This window comes from Lynx rufus, unplaced genomic scaffold, assembly GCF_022079265.1.
Source record: "Lynx rufus isolate CCGP_SWC_20201006 ecotype Redwood Valley unplaced genomic scaffold, mLynRuf1.p SCAF_4, whole genome shotgun sequence".
In the NCBI taxonomy this organism is placed as follows: Eukaryota; Metazoa; Chordata; class Mammalia; order Carnivora; family Felidae; genus Lynx; species Lynx rufus.
In genome coordinates this window covers 15,654,686-15,675,184 of record NW_025814856.1, presented here as the reverse complement: position 1 = coordinate 15,675,184, position 20,499 = coordinate 15,654,686, and the positions used below count along the sequence as shown (strand labels likewise).

At 62.7% G+C, this 20,499-nt stretch overlaps 1 protein-coding gene across 1 annotated transcript; it reads left to right on the top strand.

The window, feature by feature from the left end:
- The first annotated feature begins 1,688 nt into the window (after positions 1–1,688).
- On the top strand, positions 1,689–19,317 carry ALS2CL (ALS2 C-terminal like). Its single transcript, XM_047096402.1, has 25 exons — positions 1,689–1,793; positions 2,527–2,719; positions 3,021–3,086; positions 3,562–3,727; positions 4,268–4,399; positions 4,958–5,077; positions 6,274–6,332; positions 6,471–6,537; positions 6,974–7,170; positions 8,208–8,273; positions 8,698–8,796; positions 8,899–9,060; positions 9,799–9,910; positions 11,010–11,087; positions 11,928–12,058; positions 13,264–13,437; positions 13,610–13,706; positions 13,909–14,066; positions 14,585–14,653; positions 15,519–15,692; positions 16,898–16,940; positions 17,365–17,426; positions 17,534–17,683; positions 17,991–18,087; positions 18,484–19,317. Exons 1-25 carry the CDS (start codon positions 1,691–1,693, stop codon positions 18,562–18,564), a joined length of 2,856 nt encoding a protein of 951 aa, XP_046952358.1. The 5' UTR covers positions 1,689–1,690; the 3' UTR covers positions 18,565–19,317.
- The last annotated feature ends 1,182 nt before the right edge of the window (positions 19,318–20,499 follow it).

The following is a 20,499-nucleotide window of genomic DNA, read 5'->3' as shown; positions in this document are numbered from 1 at the left end:
CTGTCCTGGCTGCACCTTCTTCCTCCACCTTTATTTAGCCAGTGTCCTCGCCTCTCGGTTCACACCCCCTACTGACTGGCTGCCAACTGAGGATGGAAAGGTCACCCCCACCCCCCAAAGGGCCTTTCCCTTCTGTCAGTTTCTGGAGCTATGGGGGAGGGTCGGGGGGGGGGACGGGCCCCACTTGCTGTACCCCTGACCCCTCAGCTGAGCTCTGCGGATCTGCCTGAGTTGACCTGGAGTCACCTGCCCCTCTGCCCCAGGTGGGGTGGGGGGAGGTACTGGGGCTGCCACAGGGGCCCACAGAGCAGGCCACAGCTGGGCAGCTGGCCGCTTCCCCTTCCTGTCGGTCCCTCCCAAGGCCTCGCCCTCCTGAAGCAGCAGCAGCAGGAAAGGTGGGGCAGGAATGCCGGGGCCTGGGCCCTTGGCCAGAGTTCTGAGACACCCGCCCTGCTGCCCCAGAGCCTGTTCCCTGGGAGTTGTAGGTTCTGTCAGGGGCCTGGAAAGGGTGCTGGGGCTCCACCTGTGTCACCTGCCCATTCCGGCGACCCCGATGATATCTCCCACCCCACCTAGGTCAGCTAACGGCAGAGCCTCTGAGTGTCAGAGCCAGGGACGGGCAGTCTGAGGGTCTCAGGCTAAGAGACCCTGAGATGTGTGGTCTGGTCCTTCGGGCAGATGAAGTTTGCTCGGTGAGGGCACCCGGCTCTGGTGGGAGAGCGCTGTGTCTGTTTGGAGGCTGCGGCCTGGCTGTGGGGGTGGGTTGGAGCCCAGGCCCCTTGCTGACCCTCCCTCTCGTCAGAAAGCCACATTCTCAGGGGATCCCTGCCTGCTTGGTGCGTTCCTCACTCCATGGTGGGGAGTCCAAAGACTCAAGCCCACCTGCCTGCCCCCACAACCCCTACCTCTTTCCTCTGGGCACAGCAGGGTCAGCCAGGTTGAGGGGCACGGAGGGTCTGGCTCTCACCCCTGCTGGCCTCACTCTGCCACTGCTGGGCCCCGTCCCCTCTCCAGCTGTCACCACATCCATCTCCCCAAGTCTGATGTTGGGTCCTACCACGCTCCCTTGCCCTGAGATCCTCCATAACTCCTCCACTGGCCACGTAGGCCACTCTTGGTGGGCCACGCATGGAGGCTGGGCCCTCATGCCCGTGATCCTTTGCTCTCACTGTGCCCATGATCCTTTGCTCTCACTGTGCCCATGATCCTTTGCTCTCACTGTGCCCATCTGCATGGCCTGAGCCGTGGCCTTGAGAAAAAAGCTGGGTTCCTCTGACAGTGTGTCCTTGTTTCCAGAGACTCTGTGGAGGGGGAGCTAGGTCAGAGCACCACTAGATATGACTCTGAACCTCGGGAGCCATGGTGGATGTTTGAGCAGGGGAATGAGCAGGCCAGAACTGGGCTTGAGGAGCACCTGCCTTTTGGGCTAAAAAGAGGTGTTTCCCTAGGCAGTTCTGAGCCCTCGCTGCCTCTCCATCAGGTCCCCTCTGCTGGGCCCAGGTGCAGAGCAAGGCAGGGGTCAGTGGTTGGTCCGGGCGTTCCCCTCTGAGGCGGCCCGGGCTCACCACTCCGTTCTGTTGTGGGCGGTCCCGGGCACGGGGGCTGAGAGCGTGGCACTGACCATGCTCTCCCTGGCGCCCTCTCTCTGGTCTGTGCCCCATTCGCAGGCCCCGAGTCCAGCATTCTGGCCATGTGCAGCCCTGAGGAGGAGGCCCTGCTGCGGCTGGAGGAGGTCTTCTCCTCCACCCTCGCCCGCATCAACAGCCTCATCCTCCAGCCCCTGCTCACGGCTGGTGAGTCTCAGCTCTGCAGTGGGAGGGCGGGGGACGCAGGAACCATCCTGGGACCCCGGGACCTAGCTCGTTAGACTGTTCGAGGCGCGCACAGCCTGCTCAGCCTCAGACGGGAGCGGGGACACTCGGGACTGGGGCTCCGCCTCTGGTCGCTGGCTGCTCCCTTCTCAAAGGGACCCCAAGGGGCCAGGCCACGGACCCCTAGCCCAGACTCAGCTGTACATAGAGTCAAAGTCCCACCTCTTCCAGGGCACAGGCCTGATGCTCTGCCTGGATTCTCAGCCTGCTCTCACCCAGGGCACGGCCGGAAAGCAGGATGCTGAGTTTTTACTTCCAGTTTGGGTCTCACTTGTGAAGTGACCTTGGTCAGGTGCCTTCCACTGAGGGGCTCTGTCCACTCATCTGTGAGAGGGAGGGGACCATAGGACCTTACAGACCCCGCATCCCAGACCCCAGGAAGTCCAGAGACTCGGGGGAGTTAGTGTACGTGGTGTCCCTGCTTAGTGGGGGGGTGGACATGTGCCCCACTTACTCCTCAAGGGTGCTGCCCGGCTCTCCGGCTGCCTGTCCCTGCTGAGCTCCAGGGGGCCACATCAGCTTCCCATCCAGAGCCAAAGACCCCGAGGAGGATGCAGAACCCTGGCCGAGGCTCCTGGGCTGTGGGGGCCCCTCCCCTCGAGGCGGAGAGGCCCCGCCCCCTCACAGCGTGGTTGCCCCGCCCCCCCTCCTCCAGAGCCCTCGGACCCCCAGGGCAGAGAGTGGCTGCGGCTCTTGCAGCAGCTACACAGGAGCTCCCAGCAGCTCTGGGAGGTGACGGAGGAGAGCCTGCACTCGCTGAGGAGGAGGCTGTGCCACCAGGACTCCGTCGGGCTGGAATCCCTGCTGTTGTTGTGCGGCGCCGACCGCGTTCTACGGGTCCACGTAGAGTAAGGCGGCGAGGAAGGCGGGGGATCGTCCTGGGCCTAGGGCTCCCCGGGTCAGGTTTAGGTTTGGGTTCCGTCTGGGGTGGGTCAGCCTCAGGGCCTGGGGCCTTAGCCTGGCACAATCACAGACACCCCAGACCTGAGCCTTGGGGGCCTCCCAGGGAGGAAAGACCGAGTTAGAATTATCTGGTTGGGCCAGGGCTGCGGGCACTCGGTGAGTGGGGTCCGAGGACCCCGGAAGGGCAGGGGCTTGGGTCTGAGGCCGTGGGCTGGGCCTGCAGGGTGTCTCCTGTGCTGTCTGTAGGTACATCGAAGCCTACACTAGCTGCGTGGTGGTTCAGGCCTTTCAGAAGGCAGCAAAGAAGAGGAGGTGAGCACAGGGTGCTGCGGGGATGGGGGATGGGGGCTCTGAGTCGGTGGGGGTGTCCGGGAGGGAAGGCTGGGGAAGTCCCATGGCCACAGCAGCCCGTGTCACAGCCCATGACTCATCCTGAACACTCCTGGTTCTAACAATTCCACGCTGATCCACACCGGAAGGCGGGGGGGATGTCTATGGAGGCTGTGTGCCAAATCCAGATATCCACTAGCCAAGGCCGACCCTGGGAAGGGGAAGGAGGGGCCGTCCTGTTCAGGGTGGATGGTTGTCCTCGATGATCCCTTCACCCCGAGATATTGTCGTTGAATCTCCTCCAATCAGGCGACCGTGTTCGTGTGATATGAGAGCGGTTTGGGGTCTGGGACTGCTCCTGAGATCTGGGGGCATTAGCTGGGTTTGGGTGGGGGATGGTGGAGGGACAGAACGTAGGAGGGGGATGAAGGCGGCGTGTGGCCCTTCCTCCACTCAGCGAGTACTGGCGGGGCCAGCGGAAGGCGCTGCGGCAGCTCCTGTCGGGCGTGAGCTCAGAGGCCTCCGTGGGCACAACGCTGGTCCAGGCGCTCCGCCAGCCGCTCGCCCATCACGTGCAGCAGTACGTGCTCCTCCTGCTGAGCCTCGGGGACACCGTTGGGGAGGTAGGTAGCAGGGAGGTCGGGCGACCACGTGCTGCTCAATAGGCCTGTCACTTGTAGGGATGCCTGGGGAGGAGAGGAACGGTCCTGGCTCAGGGGACCCATCTGACTCAGGAACCCTGGCTTGAGAAAGACACAGCCATGCTTTTGGGGACGTGGCCCTGTTCTGGGGGGGGTTCACAGGGACATGGCCTTGCCCTGGCATGTCTGAGGTACATGGCCCTGCTGTAGTGGAGCCAGCAGAGACCCGGGAAGCAGATGGAGAATCATGTACTGGGTGTGAGGACACCTGGCCCAGGTCCAGCTTTGGGGGGGGGGGTGTGTGTCACCCAGTGGTCCTCTGGAAGCACCTTCATGCTGGCCTCTCCCTCAAGGAAGGGCTGGCAGGGAGAAAAGGACAAACTTTGGCTTAGATCCAGACCTTCTGACCAGCTGGGGCCAGGCCAGGGCCGGGGCAACCATCACAGGGTGGCGGAAGGTTCTGACAGGCCCCCCCACCCCCACCCCCGTCCCCCACTCACCAGCTGCTCTGTGTCCCTGCAGCGTCACCCCACTCGGGAGCTGGTGGTGCACGCGGCCACCCTCTTTGGGAACCTAGAGTCCTTCATGAGGCAGGCGCTGGACCAGGCCACCGCCACGCAGGCCCTCTGGCACACCCTGAGCAGCCGGCTGAGAGTGAGTTTGAGGCCTCAGGGCGGGTCAGGAAAGGGGACTCTTATCAGGCAGGGGCCAGGTGGCTGTGAAGTCCGTCTGTCTAGCCGTCCTCAGGCACTTGCTGAGTGCCTCCTGGGCCAGGCCGTGAGCCGGCTCTGGGGAAAAGCAGTCAGAACTGACTCTGTCCTGAGACGCCACCCGGCGATCACGTCCTCATGTCACCACCCACTGTGGCACGCACTGCCCCTACCGGGGTCGGCGGGGGAGCCCCCTGTGCCCTGAGAGGGTGTGGCAGGCCTGGGACCCAGTGTAGAGAATTAGGGGAACAGAGAAAGGGGACAAGAATCGCCAGCGAGAGGCAGGGACCGCAGAGCCCCGGTGAGTGTTGTGGGGGCTCGGCGGGGGCAGTGGCTCGAGGTGGGACGGGCCTCAAAGCGAAGCTCTGAGACAAGTTTGCTGCCCCCACCCCCTCCAGACCTTGGAGCCCCACTGTCGTCACAGAGCTGGGGGCCTCCGGGAGATGGTTAGAGTGGGGGACAGGGGCGCCTGAGCCCTGTGCCTCCCCGCCCTCCTCCCCAGGATGTGCTCTGCACCCCTGCTCGCAGACTCCTGCAAGACAGCCAGGACATACCTGTGACGGTCACCCCGCTACGGGCGGAGCGCGTGCTGCTCTTCGATGATGCCCTGGTCTTGCTGCAGGTTGGGGTGGGGCTGACCAGGGGTCCTGGGGCCGCAGCGGGGGTCGGGGGCCTGGATGAGAAAGGAGTGGGGAGCGAGAACTTGGGGAGGTGATGGGGGCCGAGAGGCAGTCATTGCTGGGGGTGGGGGGCGGCAGGCCCCGCCATCCCTGGAGCAGGGTGAGCTATCGGGCAAGGCCGCGCGAAGTGCGTCCCAGTCCCGGCTGCCATCGCTGTTAACCATCTGTACCTCGGTTTCCTCATCTGGAAAACGGGACACTTGTGAGTGAGTTGGTCTTCAGCAGGTGCCGGACAACTCTTGGTTCTTTCTCTTCCTTACTTAGGAGGGGAGCCCCAGATGGGAGGTCAGGGGTGGCCCTTGGTGACTGAGGAGGGCTGGATGGATCCAGGCACACATGAGGCTTCTAGAAAAAAGCACTGTGTAGAACCAGGGCCTGGGCTCTGGACGTTGCAGAAGTCTGGGGGGAGCCAGGGCTGGGGTTTGGGATTGTTTCCTGGCCTGTACTATCCCCCACCCTTGAAGTCATATGGCCCTTGTGATAGCCATAGCACTGTCTTCTCTGTCCCCTCAGAATGCCAGGCTGGGGCTCCCCTGCAGACTGGGAGGCCGAGGCCTGGGGGGATGGGGGGGCTGCTACTTGCCCTGTCTAAACCTGTATCTCCTGAAATCTGGTTCACTTTGAGCTCCTCTCCACTCTGTGTCCCAGGTACACCGATGAGATACTTCAATGCTCTGTGCCCTTTCCTACCTCTGGACCTTTGCATGTCCTGTACCAGGCCCACTCTTGTCCCTGCCTGTGTCTGGCACACTCCTCCTGCCCTTCGGGCCTGGGCCTGGTGCCTCCTCCCCCTGCGGCGGTGAGGCAGTGACCTAGGTCAGGCAGGAGGTCGCTGCATGCAATCTTGTAGAGGAAGGGGCGTTGGTCAACTCTCCGAGCAGGGATGGCGTTCCAGATAGAAGGAGCAGCACAGGGTCATGGATGGAGCCGGAGGCGAGGGAGGGGCTGCTCCAGGGTTCCCAGCCAGGCCTTTGGATGGGAAGGGAGATGGGGAGCAGGCTGGGCGAGCCGGACTGAGTAGCCTGGGGACGCCCGGCCGCGTGGCAGCAGGTTGGTGCCTGGAGCACGACTGGCCCAGAGCAGGAGGGGAGCGTCTGGTCTGGGCCCTGGGTGACACCAGTGCCCCATCTCCTTCCAGGGCCACAGCGTCCACACCTTTGATCTGAAGCTGGTGTGGGTGGATCCTGGGCAGGACGGGTGAGCGGCCCCCTCCAATCACACCCCAGGCCTTCTCTCCCTCCACCCACCTGACACCGCCCGCGCCCCAGGGCTTGGGCCTCCCGGAACACCCTCCGGAACGGAGCTGGGGCCTACTGGTCACCTCCATCTGTCTAGGTGCACGTTTGATCTCCTCACACCTGAGGACGAGCTCTCCTTTTGCTCCAAGGACCCCCAGGGCCGGGTGAGTGTGGGTGGGTTGTGAATCGGGGCGGGGCGGGGCCAGAGGAGTGAGGGAAGGCAGCAGGAGGGCAGGGGGAGGGCACAGGTGTACCCCCCCCCCCCCCGGAGGCTCTGGGACCATGGCCACAGCGATTCGGCAGTCAGCCCGGGTCGGGCCTCAGAGTGCCGTGGAGAACAGGGTACTTGGCCCTGTGAAGCCGGGATTGGGGCCTTTGCGGGTGCCTGCCCCGCGGCTCTGTCTGGCTCCCCCGGCAGGCACCGAAACTGCACACGAGGTCTGATGCAGGGCCTAGGGAGCAGCATGGAGCCGTTAGTTGGCTTTTCCCCCAGACGACAGAACAGAGGGGGAGGGGCGTGGCGGGGGTACTCTCTGGAGCTTCCTAGAGGGGCTGCCTCCACAGCAGTGACCTATCCTGTGTTTCCCCTGTCCCCACCAGATGGTCTGGCAGTGGAAGGTGACTCAGGCTGTGTGCCAGGCCCTGCGTGGGAAGAAGGACTTCCCCATGCTGGGGGCGGGCCTGGAGCCCCCCGAGCCCCCCACCTGCCGCTGCGTGGCATACACCTTCCGCGCCGAGGGTCGGCTCTGCCAGGCCACCTACGAGGGCGAGTGGTGCCGGGGCAGGCCCCATGGCAAGTGAGTGACCGGAGCTCCGGGCCGAGCGAGGCAGGGGTCGTTGTGGGAGTCTGAGGACAGATGGGACCCACATGGACCTAATCACCCGAGGGCACGAACCAAAGGCTATTACTCCGAATCAGTTGGTCAAGCCTGTTTGTCCCCCGGTCTCTCTTAAGCTCTATTGGACAGGACCTGGCCCATAGTAGGTCTGTGCCATGTAGAGTCTTGGTGAGGGTGATGACACCAGAAGGCATGGGACAGGCTTCAGGCGGCCGGCCTGCAGGGCTGCAGTGACTGTTCTCGGGAAGCGGGGGGAGAATAATGCTCATATTCACGTAGCACCGTCTGGTGGGGGAAATGGTTTGCAGATACCCGGCCTCCCCCAGCCCTTACAAGACCCCCCTGGGTGAGTGTCATCACCCGTTCTGGAGGCCCAGAGGTTGGCATGACCTGCCCAAGGCCTCAGGGCAGGTTATAGGGTGAGTCTGGCTTCAGTCACAGGGAGGTGGGCTTTTCAAGACCCTGTGGCCCCACTGTATGCTCCAGCTGGAAAAGCCAGGGCCCCGAAAGCAGAAGGGACTTGCCAAGGTTATGCTCCTAAGCACGTCAGTTTCTGATACCTTGCCTGCTTCCAGAAAGGACTTGAGGAAGCAAATGAACAAAAAAAAAAACAGAAAAAACAATGCCGTGTCAGAAGAGGGGAGGGGAGGATGCTAGAAGCCACTGGCTAGCGCTTGACTTAAGCTTGAAGTTTCGCTCTGAGCTTCCTGTTGGTCAAGGGAAAAAGGGAACCTGGATGTTTCCAGAGCTTTCCCTGTGGGGTGTGGTGAGTGTGCCTGAGGCTGCTGGGCTAGTTGTGCCAGGAGTCGAGAAGGACTGAGAGCCCCCTGCGGGTCAGGGAGCTCAGAGAGAAGGGCTGGGTGGGGGCAGGGAATCCAGTCTGGGGGGAGCTAGGGCTCTGAGAGTGTCTGTGGTGGAGGTCAGCTGGGGGCTGTGTGCGTGTTAAAGGACGGGTCGGGTGGGCCTGATGTGTGTGCCCTTCAACTGTCTTCCAGGGGCACCCTGAAGTGGCCAGATGGCCGGAATCACGTGGGGAATTTTTGCCAGGGCCTGGAGCACGGGTAAGGCTGGGGCTGATGCGGGAGAATGTGGCGGGCGGGGGAGTGGTTTTCACCCCCGCCACCGTCACCAGCCTGGCCCCATCCTAAATCCCCGAACCTCAAGCAGGAACTTAAGGCCATTTGGTCCAGTTCCCCTTATTGCGCTTCGGGAAACCAAAGCCCCGAGGAGGGGTGGGTCATGGAAGGAGTGGTCAGGACCGGAAGGTGCTCCCAGGATGCACAGGGGGGCGGGACAGGGGGAGGCGTCCTCAGAGTGGCCCTTGGGAAGAAAAGACGGCTGAGCACCTGGGCGATTCTCCTCATTGTCTGAGAAGGCCCCTTGGAGGCGGGGACGCTTCTGGTGGCAGGGAGGGGTGTCACGGGGTGTCCTGGTCAAGGTGGTAGCCTGGTGCTGACCGCCCCCTCCACGCACCCACACTGACAGCTTCGGCATCCGCCTGGTGCCCCAGGCCTCCGAGGACAAGTTTGACTGTTACAAGTGCCACTGGTGGGAAGGCAGCATGTGTGGCTACGGCATCTGTGAGTAAGTGACCCTCGGCGCCATGGCAAGGGGGGCTCTTGGGGCGGGCATGTCCCCTGGGCCGAGCTCCGGGAGGCAGGGCCAGCTGTTGGTGACCCTCTGCAGGTACAGCACTGATGAGGTGTACAAAGGCTACTTCCAGGCGGGCCTGCGGCACGGATTCGGGGTCCTTGAGAGCCCCCCACACGCCCCGCAGCCCTGCAAGTACACGGGCCACTGGGAGAGGGGCCAGAAGAGCGGCTACGGCATCGAGGAGGATGGTGACAGGTGAGGGTTCCACGGCCGCCCCCCGCAGGGTCAGGGGGCTCAGGAGACCCCCACACACCAGACTGAGCAGGGCGTGGGTCCTGTGGTCAGTGCGTCCCGTCCGTTTGCCCCCTCAGAGCCTCTCTGAAGTCACTCACTTCCTTTCCGTGGCCTTGGTTGTTGCTGAGGCTCAAGATGAGGGAGCCCTGACCTCCTTGATTAAGGAGCCTCCCAGACTGGCCCCTCCTCGCGCTGTCCAAGAGGACTTTCTGACCCCCCAGTCTAGTCCCGTGTAGGGATCACAGCCCGTCCAGGCTCTCTGGGCTGTGAGAGGAAGCCCGGGGTCCTTGGCCTTGTATTTGAGGCTTGCCTGTCTCTCTGACCTCACCCCTGCCGTGCTGCCTGCGTGCCCCTCCTAGACCAGCCTTCTAGACCACTGAATGTCCCCTTGTACCTGTCGTACCTGTTGTGGGCTCCTACCTCCATGGCTCTGCATTCCATTATCCTTCCTGCCACCTTGCCCCAGGAAGCCTGCCAGGATACCACCCCCCCCGACCCGACCCGCAGGCAGGCTCCCTCCCTCCCCCATTTTCTGTTTCTCTTGGAGGTCCTGACCTCACTTGCCCCATGTCTGAGTTGAGTAGATTCAGGCGATATCACTGCTCCTTATCCGCGCACCACCCTCACCCCCTGACCCCAGCCCTGCCAGCTTAAAAGTGCCCAGGAACGACTCTGATCCAACTCTGGCTCCTCCCCCAGGGGTGAGCGCTATATTGGCATGTGGCAGGCTGACCAGCGCCATGGCCCAGGGGTCATGGTCACCCAGGCAGGTGTCTGCTACCAGGGCACCTTCCAGGCGGACAAGATGGTGGTGAGTGGGGTGACCCGCGTGTATCCTGAGCCACCCTTTCCCTGCACTGGGGCTGAACCCCCGGCTCCGAGGGTCCGGATGCTAAGCAGAGGCTGGGCGGCGCTGGATGGGGCGGAAGCTGGGTTCCTAGGTGCTAGAGGGAGACAGAACCTCAGCAGGATTCTACCTGCCACTTACCCTGGCCTTGGCCGAGTCCCTGCCCCTCCCGTCTCGGTTTCCCCATCGGCACCTCAGGTTAACTACTTACTGTAAGCACAGTGAAATCAGCAAGAATGAGGTGCGTGGTGAGGATGATGCCAGCAGTCACTGCAACTGACATTGATAGACTCCTCACTGGATACCCAGCTCTGGGTTCAGCCTCCCAGCACGATCTCGTGGGGTCCTCCCCGTGGTCCCGCGGATCATGTCATCGTCCCCAGTGTATGACTGACAGATGTGAGGCTCAGAGAAGTCAGAGAACCTGCCTAGTGTCACCAGGTCTCCTGAGCCCGGGCACACCAGCCCTTGCCTCCCGCCTCACTCACACCCTGCCAGGTGCCCTGCTCCATGTCTGGCCTGGTGACTGTTACTGTTATTATGGCTTGTGCATTTGTTTATGGGGGAAGGATTGACAATGTGGGAAGGGGACAATAAGGTAAGAATGGACACAAAATAGATTCAGATAGGACACAAATTGGATCCTGTTTGGCTCTGAGCTTCCTGGCGGCCAATGCCACAAGGAAGCCTGGTTGGTTCCGCTGTGCCCCCTGGGTCAGTGATAGGGAAGTGGGGATGGGTGAGGAGAAGCCCAGGGCTTCTTGAGCTGTGGGTGGGGAAGGGAGGTCACCCAGGAGGCCTCCTGAGAGAAGCCACTGGAAAGGAGGAGCCAGGTTCCAGGGAGTCATTCAGGATAACCCAGGGATGAGGTCCATGGAACGGGTGCTCAGGGCTTAGCAGGCCAAGGGCTGGCATCCCACCTAGGCACGGTCCTGGGAGGTGTGACAGGGCTCAGGACCCGGGTTGATGCCTGCCTCCTCTCCTCCTGCTGGCCCCTCCCTGGGCCCCATCTCCTGGCCCTTCCTAACTGACTGCTTTGACTCTCTCTGGCTTCCTTCCCTAGGGCCCAGGGATCCTCCTCTCTGAAGACGACTCCTTGTATGAGGGCACCTTCACCAGGGACCTGACCCTTGTGGGGAAGGTGAGGGCCACTGAGACCTATCCCCTCCTGGTCAAGCCTTGGCTAGAGCCTGTAATCTCCCCACTTGGACCCAGGGCTGAGGGTGTGGGCGGTGGGTGAAGGTAGGGAGGTGCCCCTCCCATGTCCACTGCGTCCAGAGGGTGGGCACTGCCATGGAAGTGGACTTTGAACCCTGGTCAGAGTCAAGAGGGGACAGGTGGGTTTGCCTTGGTGCACAGGGTGCTGGCGGCCTGGCCGTGTCTCCCTACAGGCCCCTCGTTGGGAATCCACCCCCTCCACCAACACTGGCGCCTTGGAGTTAGTGTCCTTCAGAATGTTCCTGCCTGGGCTGACCCAGCAGAAGGCAGTTGGGTCCCTGCTTGGGCCTTTGGGAATGTGGGGCTGTTTCAGTCTCCTGGTGACTGGAGGGCACTAAGGCATCTAATGGGTGGGCCCCGAGTGCTATGAATGGGACACTCATGAGGCAGGGACTGTCCCTTCCAGGGCCAGCAGGCCCTCAGGCCTTGCCTAGGCCTCTTCCTACTTCTGGACTTACCTCCTCCCCCCGTCCCCCGCCACCAAGTCCCACAGTAGTGGCTCTCCTGCTGTGACCTGAGAGTCCCTTTCTCTCTCCCTGCCAGTCTCCCACCTGAGGTGACCCTTTGGGCCGTTGGCACGGCTCTAGGTCAGGGGCTTCTAAGGTGAGGGGATTAGGAGCCCCTCAGGGTGGGGCAGAGTGAACGGATGGTGGGAAGGCCACCCACCAGACGCTAGCCTCTGTGACCCACAAGCAGGAGGCCTGTCATGATTGGATGGGAAGGGAGCTGGACGGACAGACCTTGTCTCCTTCCCTGGCTGCAGGGCAAGGTCACCTTCCCCAATGGCTTCACCCTGGAGGGCTCTTTTGGCAGCGGGCCAGGAGGAGGGCTGCATACCCAGGGCCTGCTGGACACGGCCGCCCTCCCGCCAGAACCAAGTGGCACCCGTAAGAGGTAAGAGCCTGGCCGCCCGGCCCGTGCACTCTGGAGCCTGACTGGGGTGTGTCTGTGTGTGTCTGTTTCCACCCCAAGGGCTCAGGTCTCGTCAGAGGGCCTTTTCTGTACGTTCTCTTCGTTCTTTATTCAGTTCCGAGGGCCCAGGTCACACGGCCCTCAAGTCAGAGACTCTTGGAATCAAGGGCTATGGCCTAACTTCGTACACCACAAAACCGGAGAAAAATATTAGGCACAGGCTTTGCTTCCGCCCTGCTTTTTTTCTGGGAAGGGTACAAGACAGTTTGTAAAATAACACACGTAGACAAGAATAAAATGGAAAATAAAAGTGCGAGTTGGACTTCAAGGAAAGAAACATACAGATAGGCCTCACAGTGGTTATGGCTGAGCATGAACCTGGCTCTGAGTTCCCTGGTAGCCAAGGTGAAGAAGGAAACTTGCTAAGTGGACTTACTGTCACTCTCATGGGGTATTTGAGAAGAGGATAGACTTCTTCCCATGGAGACAGAGTTCTTCCTTGGGGAACCGTAGTTCAAGTGGCGACTCTTGCTGTGTCTGTCAAGGTACGGATCACAGACAGCATTTCAGATGTGGGGGTGGGGGGGGGAGGGGGGGAGAAGAGTTGATTACTAGACCCTTCCTCTTTGCTTGCTTCTTCTCCCTGACAGCAGGACCTGGGAGTAGACAGCAAACCCCAGAGGCCTGACCAAGCCTGGGTGGGGTGCAGGTGTAGGAAAACCTGTAAGCGTGATGTGGGAGTGCAGCGCTCCACTGGGCACATGCAGCCAGACCCCCGGGCCCGTTGGCCGAGATAAGACCAAGCTCAGGAAGGAACCAGGTGGGGTGGGAGGGAGAGCGGGGTCTCAAGGCAGGGGGATCCTGGACTTTGGGCCCGTTAGCTCTTAGGGCCAGACCTTGCTGTCTGGACTTGGCCTCCAGCTCTTCAGATCTTTCTGTCTCCTTTCCAGGGCCCTGTGTGACCCTTTCTCTCTTCTCCACCGGGGAGCAGATTCTTTCTGTCCCTCTCTCTGCCTCTCCTTTCTTTTCCTGGAGCCTTGGAGGTCAGCCCTCCCAGTCCGCCGCCCTGTTCCTGGGCTCCGACTCTAGGCCAGGTGGGACATCCCCCTCTCCCCGAGGGCCCGGACGGGGTCCTGCCCACCGCAGCTCCAATCCCTGCCTCCCACCCTCCGCCACCTCCATCACAGGCAGCTAGGTGTGGGCGCCTTCCCCGCGGAGAGCCGCTGGCAGGGCGTCTACGGCCCCTTCCGGGACTTCGTTAGCGCCGGCTGCCCTGGGGACTTGCAGGAGGCCCTGCTGGGCTTCCACGTGCAGAACTCGAGGGAGCTTCGCAAGTCCCAGGAGTACCTGTGCTGCGAGAGGTGAGGCGCGGGCGTGTGCGTGAGTGTAGGCACGCCTGCGCCCAGCGGGGCATCCGGAGGGCCGGGGTTGGGGGTCTGTGGGACTCCCGCGTGGGCTGGGGAGGAAGGCTTCCTGGAGGGGGCAGGCCAGGACCCAGGTGTGGGTGAGAGATGTGTGTGCGCGGTGCCCCAGGACCCAGCCCGAGGACCGCGCGGGCAGAATGGAAGACGTCCTGGATGAGCTGCTGCAGCACCGGGAGCCCAGAGCCCTGCGGCAGTGCCTCAGGAAGGTGAGGGCCCTCGGGCAGGGGGGCCTGCGGGGACGGGGTCTCCTCACTGCCCCTGGTGCTGGCCTGAGGGGCCAGCCCGGGGACCCTTTCTGCTCAGAGGGCCTCAGTGTTCTCATCTGTGAAACGGGAGCAGTCTTGGGAGTCTTGTCGGGGCTCCAGCCCCTGGCCCCGGTCACCTCTTTGTTGCCTTTGCACCTGCCAGGCTCTGAGCAACTCGCTGCACCCCCTGGGAAAGCTGCTCCGGACGCTGATGCTGACCTTCCAGGCCACGTATGCCGGCATCGGGGCCAATAAGCACCTGCAGGCGCTGGCCCAGGAGGAGGTGAAGCAGCATGCCCGGGAACTCTGGGCCGCCTACAGGTGAGCTCGGTGGCCTGTTGGGGACAGCCACAGCCCTATAGAGGTAGAGCTCTGCTCTTCCCGGATGTCAGGTGGTCTGCCTAGCCCCCTGGGCAGGAACGGTGCCTCTGGATTGAGAAAGAACCGGAGGCCGAGCAAAGGGGTTAGAAGGCAGGGAGACTATAGCACGGACTTCTGGAGCCAGAGTCGGAGCCTCGACGGGCCCTGAGCTGACCCCTGACCCCAGGGGAGCTCCAGCCCCCTGCAGGCTGAGCCTGACTCTGGACTCAGACCCCATCTAACGTCACAGATGGGGGCCCTAGATGCTGTAGTTCCTTCTCTTTTGGGGTTCCAGCGCTGTCAGGCTGACGCCCTGTATTCCCAGCTTCCTAACTGCAGAGGCTTGGGAGCCGGGGCTCTGGGCCTCACGCTCCACGGCTCTGGTGGTGGGGGCGGATGCAGAGCCCGCTGCCCTGTCCTTTGGGGACTCGGGTTCCGTGGGAGGTGGCAGCCCAGCTCTCCCTCTCGTTGGTTTGCAGGGGTCTGCTGCAGGTGGCCTTACAGCGCAAGGGCCAGGCTCCAGAGGAAGACGAAGATACAGAGACAAGGTGATTGCTCCCCTGGGGCTAGGTCCAGGGAAGCCTCTGGAGCCTCCTTCGGAGGATAGGGGGAGAGGGGGCTTCTGGGGAAATCTCGGGGCTCATGCTATCGACCACGCATTGTTCATTGACCACGAAGATCAGAATGACCCACGACCTCTGCTCCTTGAGCGACCTGGGAGGAGGCCCCGCCACAATGCCTCAAATGCATCTTTGTTCGGGACGTGCCATCCCAGCCTCATCTCTCGGGTGTGCAGGGGGTGAGCAGCTGCCCCGGGCACCCTCCTCCCTGCACACAGATGGGGAGACAGGCCTGGCAGGGGCTGAGCCCGAGGTCGTGCAGAGTGGGAGTTGCGTCATTAAGCCTGTCTCCCTAGTCCCCCAAGACCACACCTTCCCGTTCTGCCTTTAGGTTTCAGACCGAGAGGTCCTGATCAGGGAGGCCTGTGACTGCACTGCAGGATGCGTGGGAAATGGGGCTAGACGTTGGGTAGAACTTCCCCTCTGGAGTCCTAGGAAGCCTAGAAAACCAGGCGGCAGAACCGGACCAGCCTGGAATGACGGCTGAGTGCCCTGGCCTTGTCTGTCCAGGGCCCGGGTTTTGCTTTCAGTCACATGGGGATCAAATCCCACCCCACTTGCCATTTTGGTTGTGAGTCAAATGAGAGAATCAGGAGGCCCCAGATTTCAACCGAATGAGGGAATGACCAAGAACAGACTTAGGAAGGGCTTTCTAGAGAATGGAGGGGGCGGGGACACTTTGTTGGGGGACAAGGGGCTCTGTGGGCTTTTTGAGGGGCAGCCCAAGTAGCGGTCCCTACCCCCTAGGCTCCCACCCTGCCGGCCCCAACCTGTCCTGGCCACTTTCACTCAGGGACGTGCAGGTGCACGGATTGGTGCTGCCCCTTATACTGCCCAGCTTCTACTCGGAGCTCTTCACGCTCTACCTGCTTCTCCATGAGACGGAGGACGGTCTCTACAGCCAGGGCATTGCCCACCTGAGCCTCTTCCCCGACACCAAGCTGCTTGAGTTCCTGGACGTGCAGAAGTAAGCCTTCCCTCCTTGCCATGTTTGCCAGGGCCCCCATGAACACAGGATACGAAATGCAGTTCAAATTGTCTTTAGCAAAAAAGGGGGTGGTGCTAATTGGCTCGGGTGCCCATGAAGTTCTAGGATTATGCTGGTGTGGCGGGTTTCAGGTGTGGCTGGATCTAGCTATTTCACCTCACGGTGAAGGGAAACACCGTCTCTTTTGATGTATCTCTGGCTCCCATTGATGGTGAAACACAGGGTACCAGCCATTCAAGGTTTATACTCTACCAGCTCAGTCCCCGCACTGTGCCCCAGGGAGCTGGTGTCCCCTTCCCAGCTCCAGCCGGGAGCTGTCCCTCACTGGCTTGGCTGGGGTCTGGAGCCTGCCCCTAAATGCTGGCTGTGGCCCACAGCGGCCAGCCTGCCTCAGTATCTGCCACTGGGGCTGGGGCAGGTGTCCTGCTCCCAGCAGCTGGACTGAGAGTGAGGGAAGGGAGATCCTCAAGGGGAAACTGAGGACTGTTCTGGGAGCAGGTCCCTTCTACCCTCAGTGCCCCTTCTCATCCGTCGATACTATGAGTGACCGCCTGCCCAGTGGGGGGCATGGGACCTCTCCTTCCACACCTGGTCTCCCTTGTCACACCGCGATGGTGTTTCCCACCCACCCCCTCCAAAACCCTGTTTCCCCTTTCATCGTGAATGTCTCCTGCATCTGACTGGTCACCAGCCCAGATACCTGGTTGCCAACCGCTTCCCAGGCTTCCTTCCTCCCCAACTCTTGCTGCTGCCTCTGTGCTGCTTCCTCCATGCTGGCCTCCCTGCTCCATTGTTTCCCCAAGTCCTTGCCCTGTGCTGCACTGCATGGCACCCACATCCCTCCCTGTTCACCAGCCTGCACTGGCTCACCGAGCCTCCAGAACAGTCTCTTCTGCTGTCATTCTCTGTCTGGCCCAACCCCTGGGACTTCGCTCATAGGGTCCCTTGGCCCACAGCGCTGCCCCTCACCCCTATCCAAGTTTCGGGGGGGCCGTCTTCTCCAGGGATCTGTCCCAGCCTCCCTTGCCTTGGGCTCCGTGAGGGCGCTCCAGGGTGCCATTGCGGACCGCTTTCCTGCGCTCAGTCCTGCTATGGGACACGGTATATGGGGGGGTTGCCCTCTGACCTCAGACCCTGCCCCCTCCTCCTGGCAGAGGCTCCGTGTCATACTTGTTTCATTTCAGGCACCTGTGGCCCCTCAAGGACCTCACGCTGACAACCAATCAGGTGAGAAGGTGGGTCCGTTAGCTGCCCCAGGTAAGGGGGAGGCCTGAACCCTGAGCTGGGCCCCCCACGGTTTGCTCAGGCCTCTTTGTGTTTCAACAAGCCCTTGGGTCCGGGGGCCACCGAAATAGGTACCCATAGGGACCCAGTGACTATCGGCTATTGGAACCATTATCTTCTCTATCCATTTTGGTCCCCCCAACCTCCTGGAGACCATTTATCCCACTTCACAGTTGAGTAGACTGAGGCTCACGGTGGAGCTGTGACTTACCCTGGGTCACTCGAGCTTCTGGGTGGGGCTGTGCTGGAGCCAGTGATGGGGAGAGGTGGGCGGCAAGAGCTCCAGCCCCGGGAGGGCCAGAGGGACGGAGCTGGGGGGCGGACCGTGGCCTCATCCAACCTGCGCTCCCCGCCCCCCACCATGCAGAGACTCTCCCTGGTCAGGGACAAGTGCTTCCTGTCAGCCACTGAGTGTCTGCAGAAGATCATGTGAGTCTGCGCCCTGGGGAGGGTGGGGGACCAGAGGCGGGAGTGTTGGGCCCCTGGTGGGGACTGAACCCGGGGGCCTCGATCTGGAGCCCGCTACCCTGCCGCAGCACCACGGTGGACCCCCGCGAGAAGCTGGAGGTGCTGGAGAGGACATACGGGGAAATTGAGGCCACCGTGTCGCGGGTGCTGGGCCAGGAGCACAAGCTGCCCATGGACGACCTGCTGCCGCTGCTCATCTACGTGGTGTCACGTGCCCGGTGAGCCCCGGCCAGGCCGGGAGCTGGGGTGGGGGGGCTGCAGGACGATCCCTTCCCACCCTGCCCGGCCCCCAGCCAGGACACAGGCTGAAGCCTTCAACATCAGGGTTTCTGAGCACAGCTTTTCTTGGTACAGAGCGGGAGGCGGAGGCCCAGAGAGGCCCGCCTCGGGTCCCGGGTGGGGAGCAGAGCGGGGACCACCTCCCAGGTGTCCAGCCACCCAGGCCGGGGCTCCTTCCCCAGCCGTGTGGTGCCTGCCCGTGATGGGCCCCTTCTCCCTCTCACTGCGGGGGTGGATGTCCTCCAGAATCCAGCACCTGGGAGCCGAGATCCACCTGATCCGTGACATGATGGACCCCATCCACACGGGAGGCCTGTATGACTTCTTACTCACGGCCCTGGAGGTGAGGGACAGAGGTGGTGGACTGGGGCCAAAATACCCTGGTCGGTGGGACAGACCCAGGCGCATGGTGGGGATGAACCCAAATTCACTGCTGGTGTGTGCTTCTGTGGGGCGGGGCTCACCGAGCCTCCGGGCCTGCCCTTGTTGAGGGCGGGGAGGCCCCGCAGTTCACCCCACCCCTGGGGCCCCGGGACCCTGGGCATGTTCCAGGCTGCATCCCTGAGCGGACCGGGAGAGGGAGGCCCCACTTCCTTGCAGACTGTGGCTGGGGGCTGAGCTGGAGACGTGGTGCTCCCGGCCCGGGAGGCGGCTGTGCTCCCTGGTGTTGGGCCGTGTTTGTGTGGGGCTGGGGGCCGGCAGGCCAGCTCCCCCCTCAGCCTCGCCTCTTTCCCGCCAGTCCTGTTACGAGCACATCCAGAAGGAAGATATGAGGCTGCACCGCTTTCCCGGCCGCGGGGACTCCAGACGGCCCTGGTAGCCCGGCCGCTCCCGGGCCGACCGCAGAGCTGAGAGGGGCCGCCATGGTCCGGCCTGGCCCTCGTCGCCCACAGAGCGGAGGACAGGAGGGGCCCCTGGAGGCGGTTCTTGGAGGGGAGGGGCAGTTAGTTTCTTCCAGGGAGACGCTGCTGCTGCCTGCAGTGGGCCGAGGGCGAGGGTGACACGCGTGGGCCCGGAGCTGGGGGCTCCCCCTCCCCCTCGCCCTGCCCCTAGGTCGGTGTCGGATGACCTCCCTGACCTGCAGCGGCGCACCGGCCTTTTTGCTGCCCGAGCCTGGCTCCCACACGGACCTCGCAGGGCCTCGGCATCGCCGTCTGTTTACCAGCGGACTAGATGGTCTGTGACGGGCCTTCCGCCCGTCTTGCTGGATCCTGGAGTCCTTCTGGAAGTTTGACTTCTTAGGCTGCCGGGCTGAGATTCTCACATCATCGCTGGTGGTGTTCCCTGTTTCCTGGTCAGAGGTTCCACGTTGCTAGTGAGGCCGCTTTTCATGAGGCCTTTTGTCCACGGGTGGCCTCCTAGGGTCCTGCCTCGTTCCCGACTCTGCCCCGGGACTGAGCTGGTCTCTCTGGGCTGCGGGGCTGGACAAACCCCAGTCCACCCTGACCTGCTGGGTGGCCTCCGGCAAGGTCCTAAGAGCCACACGCCTGGAGCCCACGGGCCCGTGTGCAGGGGGACAGCAGTGGCATGGGTCCGTCTGTGCTCTGTCCAGGCTCAAGACCCTGCAGGTGCAGGGGGAGGACAGGGGGTCTCAGGGGCCTTGGGGAGGGGAGGACTTTGTTCCCACAATGGTTTCCTTGTGGGACTGAGAGACACGGGAGCTCCGTCTTGGGGCAGCCTCACCCCTGCCTGGCCTCAGTTTCTTCTCCCCACACCGAGGGGCTTCCACCTGGTGACCTGCGGGGGCTCCCCCTGCCCTGTCACAGGAGACGTGTGACAATAGGCGGGGTGACTGATCTGAAGAAGTCCAGGGGCGAAGCATGGGGAGAGGGTGGATTTATGCAGGGATGTAGCCCTGGAGGGAGAGCTGGGCCCGGCCGCCACAGCCGCCCTGCCACCGTGCCCTGGATCGTGAGCAACTCAGGTCACCGTCCTTGGCTCCAGGTGTGCTCTCCGTAAATGAGCACTGACCTCGAGGCCCGTGAGGGAGGCTCTCAGAAAGCCCAGCCACTCCTGAGCCCCAGGCGGAAGCCCCCCAGGAGTCTCAGGGTGGGGGGCTGGTGGTGGCTGGGGGCACCCACAGACCCTGAGAGGATGGAGGGCAGGAAGAGTGAGGATATCCGGATGCCGTGGGCCTTCGAGCTTACCCAGGACGCTGCCACTGCTACTTTAATCCTCTCAACGGTGACCAGCTCCTTCTTGTCCCTTGACGAGTAGAACACGCTTGCCTCAAGGCGGCCCTGAGTGGTAGGACGCCTGCAGCCTCACCCCAGAGGCTGCCCCCCCAAGCTCCCCCCAGCCCCCCACACCACCCGGCCTCCGTCAGGATCCGAGAACTCTCACTGTAGCTCCGATTCACCAGGATCCCTCCACCCGCCCTGTGGCCGGGCCTTGCCCAGTACCAGCGGAGCTGGAGCCTCTGGACAGGGACGGGAGAGGCCGAGGGCGGCCGCGCTGTGGCAGCCAAAACCCGAGACAGTGAGGACATTGCCAGCCGAGGTCAGTGCTGCATTCACCGAAGAGACGCTTGGAACCGGGCAGCCCGCCTGCCCTGTGGGCACCTCGGGAGGCTGATGGAGACGGGTCACCTGCGGGGACCCCAGCGAAGACTTCTCCCAGCTGCTGCGGGAACCCCTTTGGCTGCAGGGTCCTACGTCTCGGGAGGTCAGGTTGGCCACCAGGACCTCATGATCCCCTGTGCCGGAGAGCTGCGAGCCCAAGGGGGCCCCGTTCCTTGACACCTGCAGGCGGCTTT